Source organism: Microcaecilia unicolor, chromosome 4 (assembly GCF_901765095.1).
Source record: "Microcaecilia unicolor chromosome 4, aMicUni1.1, whole genome shotgun sequence".
NCBI lineage: Eukaryota > Metazoa > Chordata > Amphibia > Gymnophiona > Siphonopidae > Microcaecilia > Microcaecilia unicolor.
In genome coordinates this window covers 50,003,434-50,028,889 of record NC_044034.1, presented here as the reverse complement: position 1 = coordinate 50,028,889, position 25,456 = coordinate 50,003,434, and the positions used below count along the sequence as shown (strand labels likewise).

Genomic DNA, 25,456 nt, shown 5'->3' with positions numbered 1-25,456 from the left:
AGAGAAGCAGGAAGTGTGTGTAGGTGAGCTGACCTTAGTGATTTTGGAAATTCAATGAAAAATGGTCCTAGTAGGAAGCTAATGGTGAGACATTTGAATTTATGGTTGACTTTTATAATTTTGGTTCCTGCTATGACTTTGTATTATCATTGCTGTTTTCTCTTTTGGACCAGCACATATAGAGTAGACCATCCAAGGCTTATCTTTTGTGTCTCAGCTTTTCTCCAATAAAGTCTTTGCTGTCTGTCTTCACAGCTAGCATCTCCCTGCAAGTCCCTCCTGTATGCATGTATAGTAGCTCTTTTACTAAAGCTGGGTAAGTTATTGCATTTGCTATGCATTAGTAGCAAAAAAAACTAGCTAATACCATGAAGCTTTCATTGAAGGCCAATGCAGCATTTAGTAACAGCAGCTGCAATGGGCAGTAGTGATTGGTCATTGCCCTAACTTTATTCCTCTTATCTGGCCTCTCCTCTTGTTCTGTACACTTTCTAGAAATCTGAATTTATGAATTGATGTTTCTAAAGCTAGGTACCCAGCAGGGGGAAGTTTTAATAAGTCAGACCTAGGCATCTACCATATACTATACAATGCATATGTGGGTGTATTAAATTTTAATGCACCAAATATGTGAGAAGTTTCAATAGCACACGCTTGACTTTACCCAGTTAGTTATTCCAGTGTATTAAGATCCCAATAGCAGGAATTACTTGAATGCACATTATTAACTTGTGAAGTTTAGCTCTTCTGGAGACGTGGAGGGGCATAATCGAACGGGGCGCCCAAGTTTTCATGAGGGCGTCCTCGCAGGACAGCCCCACGAAGGGGCGGGGAAACCCGTATTATCGAAACAAGATGGGCATCCATCTTTTGTTTTGATAATATGGTCAGGGACGCCCAAATCTCAACATTTAGGTCGACCTTAGAGATGGTCAACCTAAATGTTGAGCTGGTCGACATTGGAGATGGTCGTCCCTGGTCTACACCAGCACAGACCATTTTTCAGCACAGTTTAGTAAAAGGATCCCTTGGTGCAGGTTTAGTGCGCGAGTCCCTATCACCTTCAAAATAGGTTGCGATAGTGGCTCATGCATTAATGGAAAAATTAGCATGTGGCCATTAGTCAGAAAATAGAGAATTTGGCTATTTTATTTCTGCAGTAAAAATGGCCTTAGTGCACATAAAGACCTGCGTAAGAGTGCACTAAGGCTAGTGCTTTATCTAGTGGCTTCCACTGAGTAACATCAGATCCTTAATGTTCAAATGTTCACTTTCTGCAATCTGAGAGTGTTGGTAATCATAGTAATTTATTTGTCATTTCCAATCAGGATCTGGGTTACAGCTTTTCAATGTCCTTTGCTGTATCTATGCTAAACAATTTTTTTCTGTTTCAAGGACTGAAAGTTAATAAACTGATGCCATGATATTTTTGACTATTGAAAGCAACATATTATGACATCCGTTTGCAAAGTGAATTTGAGTTGCATAAAATGATTGATTTCAAGGGCATCTACACAAATAATGTATCCATTTTAATCAGAACTAGTCAAGGACTTCTTCATGCCATTATTTAATTTCCCTATTATCAAAACAGTAATTTTTCCTTTGAGACATGTGTTTAAAGAAATAAAGTATAATAAAAGCCGGGTCACTTCCTTGATTCATGTTGAATTACACATAAAACATTAATATTCATGATCTCCCACATACATATAATGCAAATAATATAATAAATAAGCATGGATGTTATGATCTGTCTGCTCATACAGAAAATCAGATTAGTGCCTCTGACACCCAACCATGACTTCCAGGTCCCATCGCTGAAAATCTAGGTGACGGCTGCACCTAGACGTTCTGTTGCCTTACTAGGATAGATAACCAGAGACAGTTAGGACTGCATTAAATGCAGCAAAACATTCTCAGTTGGCTATCCAGACACCGGTACTGAATATTTTCAGTTTTCGGATAACTTCTGGGTCTGACACGGCTCTGTCCTTCAACCTCCTTAGCATTATTTGTTTATCCACTCCTACCCTAGCTGAGATAATATTTAACCATCTCTCTGACCTCATGTGCAACCTTCTTTAAATTAGTCACCTTACTTTCTAACTCTCCTTACTCTCTTACCTATCTATATGTTCCATCTTTGCTTTATCCTTCACTATCTATTAAAATGTTTTATTACATATTGTGTTGACATTGTAAGTAGTATACTCACGCCATACTTTGTATTGCTATTTGAATATTCTTACTGCTGTAATTGCCTATTGCTCATGTTTGATCTATTCTTACTGTATACCGCCTTGAGTGAATTCCTTCAAAAAGGCGATAAATAAATCCTATTAATTAATTATATTCTGCTGCATTATCCAGGTACATGCCACTGATCATCCAAGTTTGGCCTAGTCAGTGCGACTGAAGCAGGTAGGAAGCTCTCCTGTTTGGTTAAATTATTCTGAATATTGACCACTAAACATCTACTGGCTGATACTCAAAGCGATTTAACAAGGCAGAAGCCTGTCCTACCTGGTTAAATCGCTTATCACTGACTAAGTGGTAATATACAGTAGCACTTAACCAGACAGTGCCACTGAATATTACCATGGGTCACCTAACAAAAAAGTGGGCAGGTCAGGGGCGGGACAGAGGATGGCATAGCCAGGGATTATGTAGGTGCCGGCAATATTCAGTGCTGAGACCTGCATAGCTAAGTGAGTGAATATAGGATAGCAAAAAGCTGTCCTAAATTCACCCATCTAGCTGCACGGATGCCAGCACTGTATATAGGCCGAGACCAGCATAATTAGCATATAATTCCTGTCCACCTGATCCCCTTCTCAGCCCCTCCAAAAAGTCCCTCTCCATCCTATCCCCTCCCCTCCAGCCCACAAGATTGTAAACCCTCCTCTCTCCAGGAACAAATCCCCCAACTCCCCCCCCCCCCCAGGCTGCAGGAAGATCCCATGGGCCTACTCGTATCACTGGTGGTCCTAGTGGGAATGATGGGGGCAGGTTCGAAGCCCACTTGCCCCTTGCAACTGCCTTCTGCAAATAGCTGCCATAACCTCTTGCGGCGCTACACAAGTAGCTGTTTTGTGCGGGCCCCAGCTGAATATTGGCCGGGACTTGCATAGGTTCCAGTGGCCATCCCCACCAAATTTAGCCCCCAATACTCAGTGCCAGTGCCTGGATATGGCCCGCCACTGAATATCTGGTGTTAATCTAGCCAGTGATGATCAGTGTTTTTAAAACAATGCTGACCATGCTGGCTGAATATCAGCCAGATAGTATGCTATCAATTGTAACAAAAACCATTTTCTGTTTGTGATTTAAAAGTGGCAGGATTAGTATTAATAAAAAAAAGAGAAAAAAGAAAAAAGCTCTCAAAATAGCTGTGGCACAGAAAAAGGTACTTGAATCTATCCCACTAATTTTGAAAATACAACAAGGGAAAAGCCTCAGAATTCCCCAACCTCTAGCCTATATATATATATATATATATATATATATATATATATATATATATGAGGCTTCACATTGAGAGCCATAGGCTTTTCCCTTGTTGTATTTTCAAAATTAGAACAGATACACTCCACAGAATCTTTAGTGGGATAGATTCAAGTACTTTTTTCTGTGCCACAGCTATTTTCAGAGGATTAGTATTAATAACAGAGTAGGCATGTTTTGTGCTAATTGGTTAGCACAGCTACATTGCTGCATGCTAACTGATTAGGATGTAGTTAGCGCAAGAACTCTTACTGCTTACAAAATAGGTGGTGGAAAGGGCTCACGCCCTGGTGGACACATGCTAATGGAGAAATTAGCACATGGCCATTAATAGGAAAAATGGAAAATGGAGCCATTTTACTGCCATGCTAAAAGTGACCTCAGTGCGCTAGGGTTAGCGCTGACCAATTCTTATCGCTGTTTAGTAAAAGAGCCCCAAAATGTCCGAAGAGATGATGTTTAAAGTACAGAAATGTACTACTTACCATCATCACGCAGGGTGAATGGTGTTGGTGGACTCATCACTCTTGCATTCGTCATTGTGTTTTTTACCAAGCAGATATAACTGCCTACATCAGATGCTTGTGCCTTCGAGATGTAAAGGTTCCCTGTTTCCTGGGAGATAAAGCGTCGGCTATCTTCGGCCACAAAGGAGGGGAACTCATTAAAAACCCAACTATAGGTAATCTCTAAATAAAAAACAAAAAGGAACAAAAACTGCTGAAGAAACATGGTAAACACCTCAATTTTGTTACACATACTTAAAAATACTCTATTAATGACATGCTGTGTGGAAATTACAGTGAGGCTCCCCTTGAAGAATTTCTGATAAAGAATGCACATGTTACACACGGAAATGGTCAATGCATGCAAATTTCTATTTTAGAAAGCTGCAGAATATACGTGGAGGGGCATTTTCGAAAGAAACGCCTAAGTTGGAATTTGGACGCCTTTGTAAAACATCCAAATTCGGAGGTGGGGAGAAGGTCATTTTCGAAAAAAGATGGACATCCATCTTTGTGTTCGAAAATACCATGCATGTCCTTGGATTTGATTTTCGGCCATTTTCGAAACCAAAAACGTCCAAGTCTAAAACGTCCAAATTCAAGCCATTTGGACATGGGAGGAGCCAGTATTTTTAGTACACTGGTCCCCCTGACATGCCAGGACAGCAATCGGGCACCCTAGGGGGCACTGCAGTGGACTTCATAAAATGCTCCCAGGTACACAGCTCCCTTACGCTGTGTGTTGAGCCCCCCCCCCCAAAAAAAAAATCCACTACCCCCAACTGTACATCACTGCCATAGCCCTTACGGATGAAGGGGGGCACCTATATGTGGGTACAGAGGGTTTCTGGTGGGTTTTGGAGGGCTCACTGTTTTCTCCACAAATTTAACAGGTAGGGGGGATATGGGCCTGGGTCCACCTGTCTGAAATGCACTGCACCTACTACTAAACTACTCTAGGGACCTGCATGCGCTGTCATGGACCTGAGTATGACAACTGAGGCTGGCAAGTAATATTCTTAATCATGTTTTTGAGGGTGGGAGGGGGTTAGTCACCACTGGGGGAGTAACGGGAGGTCATCCCTGATTCCCTCCAGTGGTCATTTGCGGCACCTTTTTGTGCCTTATACATAATAAAAACAGTTCTGGGTAAAAACGTCCAAGTTTTAGTCCTGGACGTCTTTGCTTTGTTCCATTATGGCTCAAAGACATCCAAGTCTTAGGAACACCCAAGTCCCGCCTCAAACATGCCTCCGATATGCCCCCTTGAGATTTGGACGTCCTTGCGACGGACTTCTGAGAAAGACATCCAAAATCGGCTTTCGATTATACCAATTTGGACATCTCTGTGAGATGGACGTCCAATTGCCGAGTTATGTCACTTTTTGGACGTCTATCTCTTTCAAAAATGAGCCTGATAGCAACATATAAAAGCTGAAGGATGCATATAGATTGGAAAAGGGCATGTTGCAGGTTTTGTTTGGGTGGAAACATAGGGGCCCCTTTTACAAAGGTGCGGTAGAAAATGGTGTTAATGTGACTTACATGGGTCTTTCCTGTGCCCTAAGGCCATTTTTACCACAGCCTATTTTCTGTTTTTTGTATTAATGGTCATGAGCTAATGTTAACTAAAAATCTTTTAACTGGGGTTTCTTACCCTAAATTTCCTGATCTGACCTAATAAAGTTAAAAAAAAAAAAACTTGTCAAGATTCCTCTTTATCAAGAACCAACTTTGATCCCTTAATTATTAAAAAAAATTATTATGTATGCTCAGAACCAGGCACCCTCTATGAAAGAGACAACCATCTATACCTCATAGCACACTTTTGTCTTTACTTAAACTTATTTTTTAAATCTGCTTCCACGGTACTATGTCAGGTCATTCTGGATGATTGACCTCTTCCCTTTTCTTTATGTGCAAAAAAGGGGGAACAGAAAGGGAATGGTCATGGGCATTTCAATTTGCATTACAAAAATCTCTCACCAAAACAGTGCTGGCTTATATGAATAGTACTGCTTGCTGGCAGGCCTATCCTTTACCCTATTTCCACACTACCCTTTTGCCTCTGGTACTCCCTTTCCTCCACCTGAATCACCAGTTTATCCCTCTAATATACACTGGAAAGAAATACACTTTTACCCATGGGTCACACAGAATGGTTCTTAATTTTAACAATTGTCCCCTTTTTTTTTTTTTTTTATATTTTTATTGAAGGAAATGTTACATCACATGCCAACACAAAGGTCCCCTTTTTAATCGTTCCACTACAATCATGAGTCTATGAATTTCTTCTATATCCCTTCTCAGTCATCTCTTTTTAGAGATAAAGAGCCCTAACTTGTTTAACCTTTCTTCATAAGGGAGGAGTTGCAATCCCTTTGTGTTTTTTATAGCCCTTCTCTGAACCTTTTTTATTTCTACTATATCCGTTTTGATATGAGGTGACAAAGGCTGTACACAATTCTCAAGTTACTGTCACACCAGGGACCTATATAGAGGCATAATGATATTCAATGTTTGGCCTCTATTCCTTTTCAAATAATCTCCAACATTCTGCTTAGTATGGAAAGCTAAGCCTCTCAGTCCCTCTTCTTCGCTTTCTTTGATTCCGCTTAAAATAAAATATTTTCATCTTCTTATTCTTGATCTCAGACCAGCAACACTAAAATCATGACAAACAGCTCCTTTTCCTCTATCTGAATTCGTTTCTATAGTGTCAGATACACAATTTATAAAAAATATTTTACTTTTTGTTATTTGATGTACAACTCTTCACAAAACATTCTGAGCACTATAACAAAAAAAAAAAAAACAAAAAGCATGCCATAAACATATTTGAAGACAAAAGTAAGTAATAAAAAAACAAATTCCTGTCTCTCTAACAATATCAATACAATTGGCCTGATATTCAAAAGGATTTATGTGGTCAACAGCAGTGGTGAACACATAGGGTCCTGTTTACTAAACTGCATTATAGGTGCGTTAGCATCTTTAACACGTGTTAACCATGTATGCGCGTTAACTGTGTATGTGCCTACAATATTCCTATAGGTGCCTACATGGTTATTGTGTGTGCAAATTGTAGGCACATTAAAAACGCTAATGCACTTTAGTAAAAAGGGTCCATAATCAGGTAAAAGACCGAACAAAATTTGATAAACATGGGCACACAGTGTAACTCTTGCATTTATAGCGTAGCATGATATGATGAATTTTCAGAGTTATTAGTTTTGCTGAAAACAGAAACATAAATAAAAATGTTTTGCTATGCAACTTGCTAAGTATCAGAAAGCAGATCTGGCTCCAACCTACCCCAGAAGACCACTGATAGCCTAGGATTATTGAATGGCAACCAGTGTAATAAAAGCAGGCTGGATGGTTACTAGAAAATGAATCACCACCATTCAGGGTTGGTATAGTGACAGCAATCAAAGAGGCTGGCTATAACAAAAAACAGACCAACTACCTAAAACTCCAAGACAATGACCCACCTAATATTGTCAAGTACATTCGGGTGTGTACTACACCACATGGTCAGCCAGGAACCCTTTTGATATAGTTTAAACGTGTGACCATCTAAATCAACATTTCCTTGCCTCCATCTCAAAACCAGAAAGAATCAGTTTCAACTATCCCTGAGGTTTGATTGGTTTAATACATCCCACATGATCAACCCTTAGGGCCCAACAGGAATTATTATAAACACTGGACTTCCACTGAATTCCTCCCCTTTTTTTTTCTCTCTGGTCTCTGGACCCTCCCTGAAGCTCTCCAGGCCTTGCTGAACTTCACACATACATGCAAGTAAGACTTTTTCCAGGTTCCATTCCCAACAAATCTGCAAGAGGACTTCTTTTCCAGCAAGGATCTACCATCCAGCTACAGAGAGAAGACCTCCTTCACCATTCCAATTGGCATTAGAAAGAGTAAATATCAGCCTTATTTTCGAAAGAGAAGGGCGCCCATCTTTCGACACAAATTGGGAGATGGGCATCCTTCTCCCATAATCGCCAAAATTGGCATAATCTAAAGCCGATTTTGGGCGTCCTCAACTGCTTTCCATTGCGGGGATGACCAAAGTTCGGAAGTTCGGGGCGTGTCGGAAGAGTAGCGAAGGTGGGACTGGGACGTGCCTAACATATGGGCATCCTCGACCAATAATGGAAAAAAGAAGGGCATCCCTGAAGAGCACTTGGGCGACTTTACTTGGTCCATTTTTTGTTACGACCAAGCCTCAAAAAGGTGCCCGAACTGACCAGATGACCACCGGATGGAATCGGGGATGACCTCCCCTATCTCCCCCAGTGGTCACTAACCCCCTCCCATCCTAAAAAAACTTTTTAAATATTTTTTTCCAGCCTCTATGCAAGCCTCAAATGTCATACCCAGCTCCATGACAGCAGTATGCAGGTCCCTGGAGCAGTTTTAGTGGGTGCAGTGCACTTCAGCCAGGCGGACCCAGGCCCATCCCCCCGTATCGGTTACACTTGTGGTGGTAAATGTGAGCCCTCAAAAACCCACCAGAACCCCACTGTACCCACATGTAGGTGCCCCCCTTCACCCATAAGGGCTATGGTAGTGGTGTACAGTTGTGGGGAGTAGGCTTTGGAGGGCTCAGCACACAAGGTAAGGGAGCTATGCACCTGGGAGCAATTTCTGAAGTCCACTGCATTGCCCCCTAGGGTGCCCAGTTGGTTTCTTGGCATGTCAGGGGGACCAGTGCACTATGAATGCTGGCTCCTCCCACAACCAAATGGCTTGAATTTGGTCATTTCTGAGGTGGGCGTCCTCGGTTTCCATTATCGCCAAAAATCGAGGATGACCATCTCTAAGGTTGACCTAAATTTCACGATTTGGGCGTCCCTGACCGTATTATCGAAATGAAAGATGGACGCCCATCTTGTTTTGATAATACAGGTTTCCCCGCCTCTTCGCCGGGATGTCCTGTGAGGACATCCTCAGGAAAACTTAGGCGCCCCTTTTGATTATGCCCCTCTAAGTAATTCACTTCTGCTCCACTCAATATTTTATAGACTTATATCAAATATCCCCTCAGTCGTTGAAGAGCCCTAGATGTGTTTGCCTTTCCTCATAAGGAAGTTGTCCCATCCCCTTAATCACTTCCGTCGCCCTTCTCTGTATCTTTCCTAATTCCGCTGTATCTTTTTTGAGATGTGATGAACAGAATTGCACACAATATTCGAGGTGCAGTCGCAGTATGGAGTGATACAAAGGGCATTATAATATTCTCAATAAGACTTTTTTATTGAGAAATGTTGACTGACTACATTGATTATTTGTGTTTCAAAGAGTTGTATGTCTTGTAATAAAAGTAATAAATACAAAGTAAACAAGGTGAAGCCTAAAGATAGAAAATGTACAATTCTAAATAAGAAAAACAGAGGAAAGTACATAGAGGTCACCCAATTACAAGCACCCCACTGCTCTGAGTTACTTAACACTCTAGCAAAGTGAACTGTCTCAGCCTCCCTGGAGAAGCAGGAGAATCCAAGGAAGAATGATCAGTGCTGAGAGTTAAGGAGTAATGTCTGGGGAAATGGGGGTTGGACAGTGCTAAGGTTTGGAACAGCAGCAATGAGGATGTAGATACAGTAGGTAAAGCTGAGAGTGTGGACAAATTAATGCTCTGTTGGGCTTCTGGATGCCATTCAGTTTGTAGTTTTCCCTCCCTGGCCCCATCCTCTATCCTTTAGTTTAGAGAAAGTGCAGGGGCTGTTTCCAGGTTGAAAAGAGAAGCAGGCTGGACTGGTCAACTGTGCATTAACCTGGCCCTGTCAGCAGAGTCACGTTCACATGGTTACTTATCGGCAGGTTTACATGGACTGCAAAGGGAGGAGAAGTAACTGCATTCTTTTGCCGGCTCGGCGGGGGGGGGGGGGGGGGGGCAGCAGCACAGCTCAGAGGCTCTGATACACACACCTCCTGCTTCTGGTTATGCTCTGTAGGTTTCATGCTCGGTGCCATGTTACAGCCTGTCCGGTAACCTTTGCACGACTATCTCATGTTCCCAACCACTTGCTAGGGCTGGTCACCCAGGGAAATTATTTCCTTGACATGCCACCTTTAGTACATTCTATAGCTGGGGCGGTGATGCCAAACCTACCCCATCTCCTCCATGGTGACTTACTTAGTCTTTGGGTATGCTTATCTGTCACCTAACTGGGGAAGGAGATGGAAGCTTGGTTTGGAGAATAGATTTCTTCTTTCCTGTAGTTTTCCTGTTGTCACTACTTGCAGTTGCAGGATGGCATTCCCAGGTTGGTATCGGCACCTTCCCTTGAGCATAACTCAAGAAGGGTGTTTCTTCCTGAAAATTGTATAATATGCCATTGTTTTGAAGATAGCCCATTAGCGTTCCTCTACTAATGGCCCTCTGATAGCTTCTCTGCTTCCTTGAGGGCTGCTGCTGCTAGTTCTTCTACTGCTGCTGGAATAGGAGCTGATGGCAGATCAGAACATGGAAGACCAGGGCATCCCGCTCACTTTATGCTATTATATTACCTGTAGGGTCCTCTTAGTTTTGCAGTCTCACCTTCTATCTCTTCACCACTTAGCAATATTCTCGGCTAGCTTTTACAGATTATCCCTTGTATTGAATGATTCTGTTGGAAATGAATGGGCCCAAATGAGTTTTCACCTTGTGCCACCTTCATGGCAATTCAGTTTGCTTAAAGCAGTGTTACTCAAGTCCAGTCCTGGAGTACCCCTTGCCAGTCAGGTTTTCAGGATATCCACAATGCATATGCATAAACTTGATTTGCATACACTGCCTCCATTACATGCAAATCTCTTTCATGCATATTTATTGTACATATCCTGAAAGCCTAACTGGCAAGGGGTACTCCAGGACCGGACTTGGGAAACACTGGTTTAAAGAGTCAAGTACTAAAAATTCCTGCTTTATAATGCATTGGCCATCATTCAGAATGAATGCACATACCTAGGACTTAATAGCAGATCTAAATAAATTGTCTTAATGATGCAATATTTATATGCTATTTGGAATAATTTTGAGCCTGATACAATGAAGATTTTTTTCACATTTTCTATGGGTAAAATGCTTAGTATATCAAACCCGATATGACACAAATATTGTAGCAAATATAGAATGTGATAGATGCTTCAACTATATCTGTAATTTATGAAACAGTTTGGAGGTATGAGTGAGTGGTGCTAAAACTAATATATTTTGTCTATAAATCTGTATTCAGATTTATGAGCAATCATGTGTTTGATAACTCTTGAGAATTCTACTATAGGCATTTCATATGTCATTCTTTCCATCTGGGTTTACCTTATCATATGTTTTCATTTTGTCTGACATTTTACTTACTCTATTTACAAATAATTTCCCACAGGATGATCTTGAACTTCACTTTCAATAATTTATTTTTGCAAATCACATTTTTTTTCCTCAGCCCATTTATTTGTGACTCAGATACAGTTTTTTGAAAAAAAAAAAAAACCCATGTATTCCATAATTTAGAGAAGAATACAATGACATTTCACTTTTGGGGAAATTGTACTTAAAAGTAACATTTAGGTCCTGATATATCAAGCTTTTTTTTCAGCCTTGGGGGGCAATTCTATATATTGATGCCTCGTTTTAGGCATCAAATAGGGGTGAACTCATAGATGGTTAGTGACTCAGATGTTTGGGGATGCTAAAGTGGGGTGGGATTGAGGTGGGTCTAAGGCGGGGTGAGATGGGGAGTGACGGGACACATTTGAATCCTTGGGGTGGCAACACCAGTGCCTGAGGGGGGGTACTATTGGACGCAGCAGCAGAGATAAACTCCTTCACTGTGTTGCTTTGCTGTCTCCCCCCTCCCCCAGTACCTCTGTTACTGATGGGAATATATACACTGAACACACTCCAATGATTTATGTTGTGTTGTTGAACTCCATTGGTTAACCATAGAGGTGAGGATTTTGTTTAAATTTTCTTGTCCATTATATAAGATTTTAAGGGGTGAACGTGCAGTTTATATTATAGATCATTTGGAATTTATAACTAATAATAGAGAAAGAAGACCCTGTCATAATTGTTTTTTCTTTTGTTCTTTCATCAACTAGAGAAGTAAAGTGATTCAAACTACACGATGGTTTACTTGCAGTACAGGCTCCTAGGGCCTGGGAATCTTTTCTTTTTCATATCACTTTCAGGATGATTTGCTTAATTTTAATAAGAACTTGAAAACTATGGGCTTATTTTACAAAGCTGCACTACCAATTCCTGCGTGGCAAATGAGAGGAAGCCCACAAGAACTGAATGGGCCTCCTCTCATTTTCTGCACCGAGAATCAGTAGCGAGGCTTTGTAAAAGAAGCCCTATGTTTTTCAAGGAATTTCTGATGAGGTAACTTCTGAAATCTTTTTGCTAATTCCCTATTACTTGATTGCAAAGTGCTCTGAACCTGGCAGATAATGGCAGTATAGACATTTTGTTGTAATGTAATGTAATAATGCACCAAAACAAAACATATTAAACAGAATAATATTTTCAGCATTCAGGAAACATAAGCCAGTACTTTAACACTTGGCTCCCAGTTAGCAGTAGATCCCAATCCAGCATCTTCCTCTTGGGCATGTGAACAGTGATGTTCAACAGCACTGGACAGAAATTCAGTGGTTACCGGCAGTGATAAAAATCACTGGGGGGTCAGTGCTCAAGAAAAGATCTGGGTGTCGTTGTAGATAATACGCTGACATCTTCAGTGTGCAGTGGCGGCCAAAAAAGCAGACAGGATGCTAGGAATTATGAGGAAAGGGATGGTGAATAAACCTGAAAATACTATAATGCCTTTGTATTGCATTATGGTGCGTCCATGCATTCAGTTCTGGTCACCATATCATAAAAAAAGATATAGCGGAATTAGAAAAGGTTTAAAAAAGAGCAACTAAAATGATAAAGAGTATGGAACTCCTCTCTCTCGTATGAGGAAAGGCTAAAGAGGTTAGGGCTCTTCAGCTTGGAAAAGAGACAGATGAGGGGAGATATGACTGAGGTCTATAAAATCCTGAGTGGTGTAGAATGGGTAGAAGTACATTGATATTTTACTCGTTCCAAATGTACAAAAACTAGGGGATACTCAAGGAAGTTACAAGGAAATACTTTTAAAACAAATAGGAGGAAATATTTTTTTCACTCAACGAATAGTTAAGCTCTGGAACTCTTTGCCGGAGGAGGTGGTAAAAGTGGTTAGCATATCTGGGTTTAAAAAAGGTTTGGACAAATTCCTGGAGGAAAAATCCATAGTCTGCTATTGAGACAGACATGGCAAGCAACTGCTTGCCCTGGGATTGGTAGTATGGAGTGTTGCCACGATTTGGGTTTCTGCCAGGTACTTGTGACCTGGCTTGGCCACGGTTTGGAAAACAGGATACTGGGCTAGATAGACCATTGGTCTGACCCAGTATGTCTACTCTTGTGTTCTTATGTATCATTTGTTCATTAGTGTCCTGGTAGGTTTCTAAATGTCCACAGGTTTCAGTTCTGCTGTCCAATTACTGCCGGTAACACCTAATCCCCACATGCAGGAAATGTCATGTGGCAAACTCAGAACTACCACAGGGCACCTGGGTGAGCCCGACAGTAGTGCTGTTTTGCCACATGCTACCACCTAAACTGATGCACAGAACTAAGCGGTTTACAATTTAAAAATTTAACATATAAGAAGGCAAGACAAAAGAATTCCAATAAAAAATAAAAAAGAGGTAAGACATAGACAACAAACAGTTATCAAAAATAAACTAAACAAAGAAGAAAAAACATGAGGATAATCAAGAGTAAAGATAAGGAAAGGTAAAAAAAAAGGAAAGGGAGGGGAGGACTCCACCATCACTCCACCATCACAGTGCAAAAGCCTGCTTAAACAACCAAGTCTTAAGTGCAGTTTAAAACTTGGGAAGGGAAAGCTCAGTATGATTATCTAACAGAAGATTATTCCAAGAAGCAGGGGCCAAGAAAGAGAAAGCACTTTGACGTGTACGCTCATACTTGGCAGCTTTGGAGCCTGGGAGTACCATATGATGGCCATTTATTGAGCATAGCAAACACATAGAGGAATAAAGAATGGTAAGAGAAGAAAGGTAAGGCAGGGAACCAATTTTAAAATCTTGACAAAGTAGAAGAAGTATTTTATATTGAATTCAGTAAGAAATAGGTAGCCAATCATGTTTCTGAAAAAGAGGAGAAACTGAGTCATATTTACTGGCAAAACAGATAAGACGGGCGACAGTGTTCTGTAGAGTTTGGAGTTTTTCAAAGTAAACTTAGGTAAACCTGCAAAAATAATATTACAGTAATCTATTTTAGAAACCAGTAAAGACAGAACCAGTGAATGAAATGAATTATGGTCCAACCATTCAGCATTGATCCCCCCTCTCTTCTTCCTCTACGAGCACCCCTCTGCCTTTTCCCCCCTAACATTCAGCATTATAGAATGTCATCACAAAGCCACATTGGTACCCCAATTAATAATGACAGATCAATGACTGTTTAAAGTGAATGTGCCATACAATGCATGCAGCTGATAGTATACTAGTTTAGCCTGGATCTTCCTGGTGCCTAATTTTTTCATGTCATTTATTGAATCCCCTCTCCCAGGTGTTTTGTCCCTATCTTCTGTAACTCTTGCAGAGCTGCAAGAACTCGGGGTCCGATACACAAAGGTCATCATTATATGTCCATGTATCTCATTTGCATGCCATCTCCTTTGTGCATCAGTCGTTGCTTGCAACTTGGTAATCACCTAGCACATGCATAGAAAGGTGCTGTCAAATGGAATTTTCACTAGATCACCAAAGAGGTTTTTGAGTGGTGGGGGGGGGGGGGTTGAGGGGGGTCCACTGGACTCCAGTGGACCCCCCTCGGCCCCCTTGTCCAACTTAAAATACTCCATGGTGGTCTAGTGACCCCCTCCCCTCCACTTCCAGAATATCCTTGGTGGTACAGTTGATCCCCTCTTAACCCCCAACACCCCCTCTGGACACAAAAAAAATTCATGGTGGTCCAGTGTACCTCTTCTCAAGCCCCCTAACTCAAAAAACCCCTCCATGGTGGTCTAGTGACCCATTCTCCTCCCTTACCTTTCACTTTGCATACTTCAGAGTTGGAGGCAGGAGGGCAGGAGTAATGGCTACACCTTCCTGGCTGTGGGTCCGCCCTTCCAAAAATGGCAGTGCCCAGCCCTTGCCCTGGGAGGGGCTAAGCACCACATAAGGACTTTTTCCCTAGACCATCACAGAGTTTTTTTGCATGGGGAGGGGACTCGAGAGGCGGTCCACTGGACCACCAGGGATTTTTTGAGCCCAGGGAGCACAAAGGGGGGCTGGGAGGGGGTCCACTGGACCACCAGGTGGTTTTAAAAGTTTTGGGGAGTCAGTCAGGATCCACTAGACTACTAGGGACTACTAGGGAATTTTAAAGGTTATAGGGGTGTCCACTGGACCACCAGGGATACCGTGGAAAACTTAACGACAGCTCCAGACTTGCCATTCAGTTTTGCAATTAAAAGTAGACACTCCTTTCTGTGCATTACACGGAATGCTCATTTTAATAATGATGACCTTGTTGTAATACATTTGCGTAGGGTTATCAGTAGTTGCTATGGTGAATGGTAAAAGGATGCAGAACCTCTTTGTGCATTAGACACAAATAATATTTGCCTTAGAATGGCTTTAAATAGTTTAAAACAAACTTTGCAAGCACGGTAAGCTTTGTGCATCAGACCCTCAGAGACATAAGGTCTCTAATAACAACCTAGTGAAGAAGAAAGGTAGAGAGCCGATGAGTCTCTAAATTTCCCCTTCTATGACAGCAGTCAGTCAGGATCCACTAGACTACTAGGGAATTTTAAAGGTTATAGGGGTGTCCACTGGACCACCAGGGATACCGTGGAAAACTTAACGACAGCTCCAGACTTGCCATTCAGTTTTGCAATTAAAAGTAGACACTCCTTTCTGTGCATTACACGGAATGCTCATTTTAATAATGATGACCTTGTTGTAATACATTTGCATAGGGTTATCAGTAGTTGCTATGGTGAATGGTAAAAGGATGCAGAACCTCTTTGTGCATTAGACACAAAATAATATTTGCCTTAGAATGGCTTTAAATAGTTTAAAACAAACTTTGCAAGCACGGTAAGCTTTGTGCATCAGACCCTCAGAGACATAAGGTCTCTAATAACAACCTAGTGAAGAAGAAAGGTAGAGAGCCGATGAGTCTCTAAATTTCCCCTTCTATGACAGCAGTTGAGGATCATGGAATGAGCTGCTCCCTTCTTTGCATGTCATCTTGCGGTCAGGAAGACTACATATACATAGTACATGACGGCAGAAAAAGACCTGCACGGTCCATCCAGTCTGCCCAACAAGATAACTCATATTTGCTACTTTTTGTGTATACCCTACTTTGATTTGTACCTGTGCTCTTCAGGGCACAGACCGTATAAGTCTGCCCAGCACTATCCCCGCCTCCCAAACACCGGCTCTGGCATAGACCGTTTAAATAAAGATATATCATCAATTTTAAAGATTATTTCCTACATCTGAAAATTTCCTAGAAGGAGCTGTGCTCTAGCAGAAGAGTTCCAGGACATCTTAATAGAAGGTCTAAAGGGCTAGGGTAACCTAGAGGCAGAAGAAGGGGTTTGGAGGGTTGTTTCCACATTGCCAAGTGGATCTACTTCACAATCAATTAATGAACAGGGTGGATTATTTGGCTGTGCATGTCAAAATATATTTTTATTAAAGTTTGTACAGTAAATAAAAAGCATCTTCAGAACTGAATGAAAAGAAATCAAAGAAAAACTAAAGTTGAGAATTATTACAGGCGATAAAAAATAAGTAATCATTTCACATTCCAAATCCATTTCGGGAAATATGCCTAAGGGGTTTGCTCATTTTGTAGAGAATTCACTTTGGTTTCTTGAATACAAAGAGACTTTTTGTAAAATAAATTTCCTTTATTTACAGCTTACTACCCAGGAGGGTTTCTTCTATCATGCTCCATTATTTGTGTCTAGCAATCATGTCAATTACCTGACAGCTCCATCCTGTTTTGGCCTGATTTCCTGGATAAACAAATATGGTATTATTTATTTCCTGATCTTGCTAGCTTTTACTGCCACACAACAGATGCCCATGTAAACCTAGGGGCTGCCACATTCTATCAGACCGGTACTGGAACATGCTCTAGTCCTGATATGAAATGCAAGCAAATTTGTGTAAAGCTTTATAAAATTATCAGTTTCAAAAAGCATAATGGTAATGGTAAATCGGTTTTCTATCCCGCTATTACCCCACAGTTCTAAGCCGGTTACAATTTTTTAAGAAGCCAGTTTCATTTAACTGGGAAGAAGGGGCATAATAATACCCTCCCACACACCAAAGAACATGGTTGTGCTTATGGAAAACTAGCTGGTATAGTTTTGTGAGCTGTGAAGATGATCTAGATGTGTCTTTGAGGGAGGGGGATAGAGGGTCTGATCTTGGGGAGTGGAGATATCTTTGGAGGGTGGAAGAGCCTGAGTCAGGGTGATGGGAATGTCTTCAGAGGGGTGATGGTTCTGATCTGGAGTCTGTAAGGCACTTCTTTTAATACCAACCCACTTAACATGGCCCCCAGGAGCACTGATCCACTTTTTTGTGTCCCAAATGTCCCTGAGGAAAAGAAACCCCTCAAATTTGATAGTCATTGCAAGTTGCATTATTTATTTCCTGTGGGATTTACTAATCTGTGGTACTGAGTTGTTGCAGGCTACCGATTCCCACAATAACTTAAGAAAGATAAAGGGGACATTTTCAATATAACGTCTAAATCCACCTTTGAATGTTTTGCAAAAACCTTTCCAAAAATCCAGTAACGGACATGTCCATTTTCTAATCTTTTTTTTTTTTAATGGACATTTGCAAGACGTTGTTGTGCTCAGTGCATCTATCTTTTTGGATCATGTTTGAAAAAAAAAAAAAAACATCCAAGTGAAAAACACACAAAGCAAGCCATTAGGATGTAAGGGGAATGACCACACAGACATCCCAGCAAAGCAGAGGGGCACCCTAGGGGGCACTGCAGTGGACTTGGTGCTTAGTGGAGCGCATGATCTGGTGAGGGACGTTATGATATTTCAAACGGAAGAGTAAACCTGGAGGACGTAATGGGGCAATTCAGCAAACTGAAGAGTAGCAAATCTCCTGGACCAAATGGTATTCATTCTAGAGTACTGATAGAACTGAAAAATGAGCTTGCGGAGTTACTGTTTGTGATATGCAATTTATCCTTAAAATCGAGCATGGTACCGGAAGATTGGAGGGTGGCCAATGTAACGCCGATTTTTTAAAAAGGTTCCAGGGGAGATCTGGCAAATTATAGACTGGTGAGTCTGACGTCGGTGCCGGGGAAAATGGTAGAGGCTATTATTAAAAACAAAATTACAGAGCACATCCAAGGACATGGATTACTGAGAGGAAGTCAGCACGGCTTTTGTGTGGGGAAATCTTGCCTGACCAATTTACTTCAATTCTTTGAAGGAGTAAACAAACATGTGGACAAAGGGGAGCTAGTTGATATTGTGTATCTGGATTTTCAAAAGGCGTTTGACAAGGTACCTCATGAAAGGCTACAGAGGAAATTGGAGGGTCATGGGATAGGAGGAAATGTCCTACTGTGGATTAAAAACTGATTGAAGGATAGGAAACAGAGAGTGGGGTTAAATGGGTAGTTAGTGGGGTTCCTCAGGGGTCTGTGCTAGGACCGCTGCTTTTTAATATATTTATAAATGATTTAGAGATGGGAGTAACTAGCGAGGTAATTAAATTTGCTGATGACACAAAGTTATTCAAAGTTGTTAACTCGTGACAGAATTGTGAAAAATTAGAGAAGGACCTTACGAGACTGGGAGACTGGGCGGCTAAATGGCAGATGACGTTTTATGTGAGCAAGTGCAAGGTGATGCATGTGGGAAAAAAGAACCCAAATTATAGCTACGTCATGCAAGGTTCCACGTTAGGAGTTACGGACCAAGAAAGGGATCTGGGTGTCGTCGTCGATAATACACTGAAGCCTTCTGCTCAGTGTGCTGCTATGGCTAGGAAAGCGAATAGAATGTTGGGTATTATTAGGAAAGGTATGGAAAACAGGTGTGAAGATGTTATAATGCCGTTGTATTGCTCCATGGTGCGACCGCACCTTGAGTATTGTGTTCAATTCTGGTCGCTGCATCTCAAGAAAGATATAGTAGAATTGGAAAAGGTGTAGCGAAGGGCGACTAAAATGATAGCGGGGATGGGACGACTTCCCTATGAAGAAAGAATAAGGAGGCTAGGGCTTTTCAGCTTGGAGAAGAGATGGCTGAGGGGAGCCATGATAGAGGTATATAAAATAATGAGTGGAGTGGAACAGGTGGATGTGAAGCGTCTGTTCACGCTTTCCAAAAATACTATTACTAGGGGGCATGCGATGAAACTACAATGTAGTAAATTTTAAACAAATCGGTGAAACTTTTTCTTCACCCAACGCATAATTAAACTCTGGAATTCGTTGCCGGAGAACGTGGTGAAGGCGGTTAGCTTGGTAAAGTTTAAAAAGGGGTTAGACAGTTTCCTAAAGGACAAGTCCATAAACCGCTACTAAATGGACTTGGGAAAAATCCACAATTCTGGGACTAACATGTATAGAATGTTTGTACGTTTGGAAAGCTTGCCAGGTGCCCTTGGCCTGGATTGGCCACTGTCATGGACAGGATGCTGGGCTTGATGGACTCTTGGTCTTTTCCCAGTGTGGCATTACTTATGTACTTATGTAAAAGGTCTCAGGACAATACCCCCTTATATTGTATGAAAAGCTCTCCAAAACCCACCAAAAACCTTCTGAACAAGGTTTTTGGTGGGCTTTGGATGTCTCACACGTTCCATCACAAGTGTATCAGAGTGGGTTATGGGCCTGAGTCCCCTTCCGTATAGTGCACTGCACCGACCACTAGGCTACTCTGGGGACTTGCTTGCTTCTCCAGGACTGGCCATAACATCTGAGGCTGTCATAGAGCCTGGTATGTACTGTTCCTTTTACATCTTTGGGGTGGGAGGTGGGAGGGTGTCAGTATCCACTGGGGGGGTATAAGGGGAGTCGTGCCTTAATCTTTCCAGTTAGAGTTTCCAACTAGATCCAGATTCACCTGACAGGGTTGATCCAGTCCTGGGCTTATCCCAATGCATTCCATGTTCTTCTTAGGGAATCTAGTGGGGAAATCAGAACCACAATGCATGCAATAGTGTAAGGACTGAATCAACTCTGTTGGGTGAATAAGCTCCTTAGGAATTAGTCTTTACGGACTTAATTTTTTTTTTGTTACATTTGTACCCCGCACTTTCCCACTCATGGCAGGCTCAATGTGGCTTACATGGGGCAATGGAGGGTTAAGTGACTTGCCCAGAGTCACAAGGAGCTGCCTGTGCCTGAAGTGGGAATTGAACTCAGTTCCTCAGTTCCCCAGGACCAAAGTCCACCACCCTAACCACTAGGCCATTCCTCCACTCACTACAATTTTGTGTCAAAAGCATTTATTTGGAGCACACTATTTGCCATATAAACTATTCTACAAGATCATAGCTGCAGTACAAAAAAGACAAAAAAAAAAATAGAAAGAGTAGCCCCATCCAGTACTACCTTACAATCCCTGGTGGTCTAGTGGTGTAGTCAGGGCAGGAGCGATGCCCCAGTCACAACAGCCATTTTGAGAGCAGAGCCAGAATGGGCAGGAGTAACTGGGCACAGCTCCAGCCCCCAGTATACCTGAAGACCATCAGGGATTGTAAGATAGGCCCAGTGCTTTACTTGTTGCATAGCCATTTCCTTCAGGAGAGAGAAACTTCCCTTTTACCCACTGTGGTAAAAGGGGGCCTTGGCACACATGAAAAACATGCACCACTGGAAGCGCAAGCCCCCTTTTGCTGCAGCTTGGTAAAAGGGGCCCTAAATGGTATTTTGTTTTGAATATTTCTCCACTACCCCCTTTTGCAGATTGTGCTGCTGAAATTTTACATAAAGATAAATGAGTAAGATAGCCATTAAGGACCCGATTCTACATATGGCACCTACATTCTAGGCATCTCCAATGGACACGCCTAGGCATATTCTATGAACTGGCACAGGCAGCTCCTTGTGACTCTGGGCAAGTCACGTAACCCTCCATTACCCCATGTAAGCCGCATTGAGCCTGCCATGAGTGGGAAAGCGCGGGGTACAAATGTAACAAAAAAAAAAAAATCAGACACAGTTTATAGAATATGCCCATGGAATTAGCCCACCTAAGTGCCGTGATCGGTGCTGACCCTGTGCGAAGGAGGATTCCAGACGCAGACCCACTCGGGGTTTGGTGTCCGATATTGGTTTAAAGTTCGATATTTTTCCCTTTCTGATGAAGATTTGTGAAACTCGGCCAGAGTTAAAGGGAACAGCTATTGTAATGGCAAGAATGAGATGGATGAATGGATTATGATTTGATTTTATGAAGCACAAACACGAGCACGATATATCCTCAAGGGAAGTGACAAAATTTTGATATGTCTATATCTGAATTTAGCTAATTTTGTTGGTTTAGGTATTATATGTGGGGATTTCAATCTCTGTGTCTCTAAGCACTATTTTCCTCCCTAAGGACACGTTTAATATCTATTGAACCTGTATTATAATGTATGGGCAGTTTTTTGAGCTCAGCTAAATACTATGCAGTATATATACATATCTGAATGTTTAAGAAGGTCTGTGTTATATACAGTAATTTGAATACATTGTGTTAAGATATATTTGGTGAAGATTCCTCAGCTGGCTCTGCTGTATGTACATACATAATAAGGAGGCGGAACATCAAATGTGCGATGATGGTTCCATCTATGACACTACCACATGTTCCTCTTGGGGATATAATGGTTGGAATGGGTACGGACTGAGCACATTCAAATAATTAAAAAAGTATAAAAAAAATGTCTATCCAAGTTGTAGTATAGAGTACATTGGGTTACTTGGTTTTCTGTATTTGTTCTTCCTGGTATATTAATTTAAAGACCCTAATATTCCTAGCCAGGGCATGTCGTCTGGTGAATGTCACTGAATATCCATTATTTTTGGCCAGCTCCAACTTAACTGGCTATGTCAATATTCAGCGCTGGTCAGTTAAGTTTATAATAGTCAAAGACTGTTATTTAGGGCTGTTATTTAGGTGGTCTGATTTGGCCACTAAACTTAGCTAGACCGTGTTGAAAATTGCCAGTTATGGCGCGATATAGCCAGTTATCTTTTTGACACTAACTGGCAATATTCAGTGGAGATTACTGGTTATCCCTTGCTGAGTATTAACGGTTAGGTGCTGAAATGCTGTTTAACCATTCAGCGACCATGTCAGGTCAGTTAAATAGTGCTGAATATTGGCTGTCATATATAGAATCTGGAGCACCATATATAGAATCTGGGGGTTAGTATGCACTACATGATAACTGGTTAACACTAACACACATATCCCTGGATCCTATATAACACAACTTAAGTTGCACAGTCGTATTCTGGATTTGTAAGTAGTAAACAAAGAAGTGAGGTAGATGCAAGGAGGATATCAAGAAGTCTTTATTGTAAACAGCAGGAAGACGACCCAACATGGCCATGTTTTGGCACAAAGGTAAATCTCTTATGTTATGATGAAAAAGCTTACTACTACTACTACTTAGCATTTCTATAGCGCTGCCAGGGTTACGCAGCGCTGTACAAGTTTAAACATGGGGAAGGACAGTCCCTGCTCAAGAGAGCTTACAATCTAAAGGTAAAAACTATGTCGTCAGTGTAGGTATCAGGAATGGGAAGGTGGTTAGGCACCAAAAGCAAGGGAGAAGAGATGGGCCTTGAGTAAGGACTTGAAAATGGGCAGGGAGGGCGCATGGCGTATGGGCTCAGGAAGTCTGTTCCAGGCATAAGGTGATGCGAGGCAGAAGGGGCGGAGTCTGGAGTTAACGGTGGTGGAGAAGGGTACAGAAAGGAGTGATTTGTCCTGAGAGCGGAGGTTACGGGTGGGAACATATGGGGAGAGGAGGGTAGAGAGGTAATGGGGGGCTGCAGATTGAGTGCACTTGAAGGTCAATAGGAGAAGCTTGAACTGTATACGGTAGCGGATCGGGAGCCAGTGAAGCGACTTGAGGAGAGGGGTGATATGAGAGTATCGGTTCACGCGGTAGATAAGACGTGCGGTGGAATTTTGGACAAATTGAAGGGGGGATAGGTGGCTAAGCGGGAGGCCAGCGAGGAGAAGGTTGCAATAGTCAAGACGAGAGGTAACGAGCGAGTGGACGAGGGTTCGGGTGGTCTGTTCAGAGAGGAATGGGCGAATTTTGCTAATATTATAGAGGAAGAAGCGACAGGTCTTAACTGTCTGCTGGATATGGGCAGAGAAGGAGAGGGAGGAGTCAAAAATGACTCCGAGATTGCGGGCTGAAGAGACGGGGAGGATGAGGGCATTGTCAACAGAGACAGAAAGTGGGGGAAGAGGAGAAGAGGGTTTGGGTGGAAAGACAAGGAGCTCAGTCTTTGCCATGTTCAGTTTCAGATGCCGGTTGGACATCCAGGCAGCGATGTCTGAAAGGCAGGCCGAAACTTTGACCTGGGTTTCAACTGTGATGTCGGGAGTGGAGAGGTAAAGCTGGGTATCATCAGCATAGAGATGGTACTGGAAACCATGTGATGAGATCAACGAGCCCAGGGAAGAGGTGTATATCGAGAAAAGAAGCGGTCCAAGGACAGATCCTTGAGGGACTCCAACAGAGAGCGGGACGGGGTAGAAGAAGAGCCATTAGAAAATACTCTGAAGGTGCGTTGGGAAAGATCGAGGAGAACCAGGAGAGGATGGAGCCCTGGAACCCAAATAAGGACAGTGTGTCAAGAAGTAAATTATGATTGACGGTGTCAAAGGCGGCAGATAGGTCGAGGAGGATGAGGATGGAATAGTGACCTTTGGATTTGGCAAGGAACAGGTCATTGCAGACTTTAGAGAGTGCTGTTTCTGTTGAGTGTAGTGGGCGAAAGCCGGATTGAAGCAGGTCGAGGATGGCCTGAGAGGAGAGGAAGTCAAGGCAGCGGCTGTGGACAGCACGTTCAAGTAATTTGGAGAGGAAGGGTAGAAGAGAGATGGGGCAGTAGTTGGAGGGACAGGTGGGGTCAAGTGATGGTTTTTTGAGAAGTGGTGTGACTACAGCGTGCTTGAAGGTGTCAGGGACAGTGGCAGTGGAGAGAGAGAGGTTGAGGATGTGACAGATTGAGGGGTTAACTGTAGGAGAGATGTTGGTAAGCAGATTGGTGGGAATGGGATCAGAGGAACAGGTGGTGCACTTAGAGGAAGAAAGAAGGCGAGCAATTTCCTCTTCGGTGATCTCAGGGAAGGAGGAGAAGGAGGCCAGGTTAGGTTGGTTGAGGGAGTGGGTTAAGAAGTCACAGGGAGGAGAAGGCTTGGAAGTGAATTCAAGGTTTATCTTCTGCACTTTATTGCGGAAGTAGTCAGCTAGTGTTTGAGGAGAGAGGGTGGGGGGGTGGGAGCGGAGGGTACTTTAAGTAGGGAGTTGAGGGTGGCGAAGAGGCGACGAGGGTTGGAGCCAAGAGAATTGGTTAATTGAGAATAATATTCCTGTTTGGCAAGGAATAGGGAGGACTGGAAGGAGGATAGCATGAATTTGAAATGGGTGAAGTCTGACAGGGTGCGAGATTTCCTCCAGAGTCGTTCAGCAGAGCGGGTGCAGGAGCGAAGGTAACGGATGCAAGGGGTTAACCAGGGCTGAGGATTAATGCGCTTAGTGGGGCGAGAGACAGATGGTGCTAGGGTATCCAGAGCAGTGGAGAGAATTTTATTGTAGGTAGAGACAGCCGTGTCGACAGATTCGGAAGACGAGATGGAAGGGAAGAGAGTGGAGATGTGAGAGGATAGGGTAGGGGGGTCGACAGCTTTGAGATTCCTGAAGGCAGTGGTTATAGTTGGGCGAGGTTGAGGGGGAGGGTGATGAAGAGTGAGGGTGATTAGGTGATGATCTGAAATAGGAAGGACTGAGGTGCAGAAATTGGAAGGTGAGCAGGAAGAGAAGAGAACGAGGTTGAGACAATGGCCATCACGGTGAGTAGGGGTGGTAGAGCATAGTCGGAGGCTAAAGGAGGATATCAGAGTGAGGAATTTAGAAGCGTAGGAGTTGGATGGGTTGTCAACGTGAATGTTAAAATCACCAAGAATGAGGGATGGAGATGCGGGATCAAGAAAGACGGTGAGCCAGGCGTCAAAATCAGTAAGGAATGAAGAGAGGGGCTTATCAGGGGGGCGGTAGATGACTGCAACTTTGAGTGGTAATGGGTAGAATAGCCGGATGGAGTGAGCTTCAAAGGAAAAGAAGCAGTG

General features: G+C 42.5%; 1 protein-coding gene across 1 annotated transcript in view; it reads right to left on the bottom strand.

Annotated features, from left to right (window-relative positions):
* Positions 1 to 25,456, bottom strand: part of CNTN5 (contactin 5) — a 699,531-nt gene that overhangs the window by 426,061 nt on the left and 248,014 nt on the right. The window contains exon 6 of the mRNA XM_030200224.1: positions 3,993 to 4,196. Coding sequence (XP_030056084.1) covers positions 3,993 to 4,196 — 204 coding nt within the window. The remainder of the gene's footprint in view (positions 1 to 3,992; positions 4,197 to 25,456) is intronic.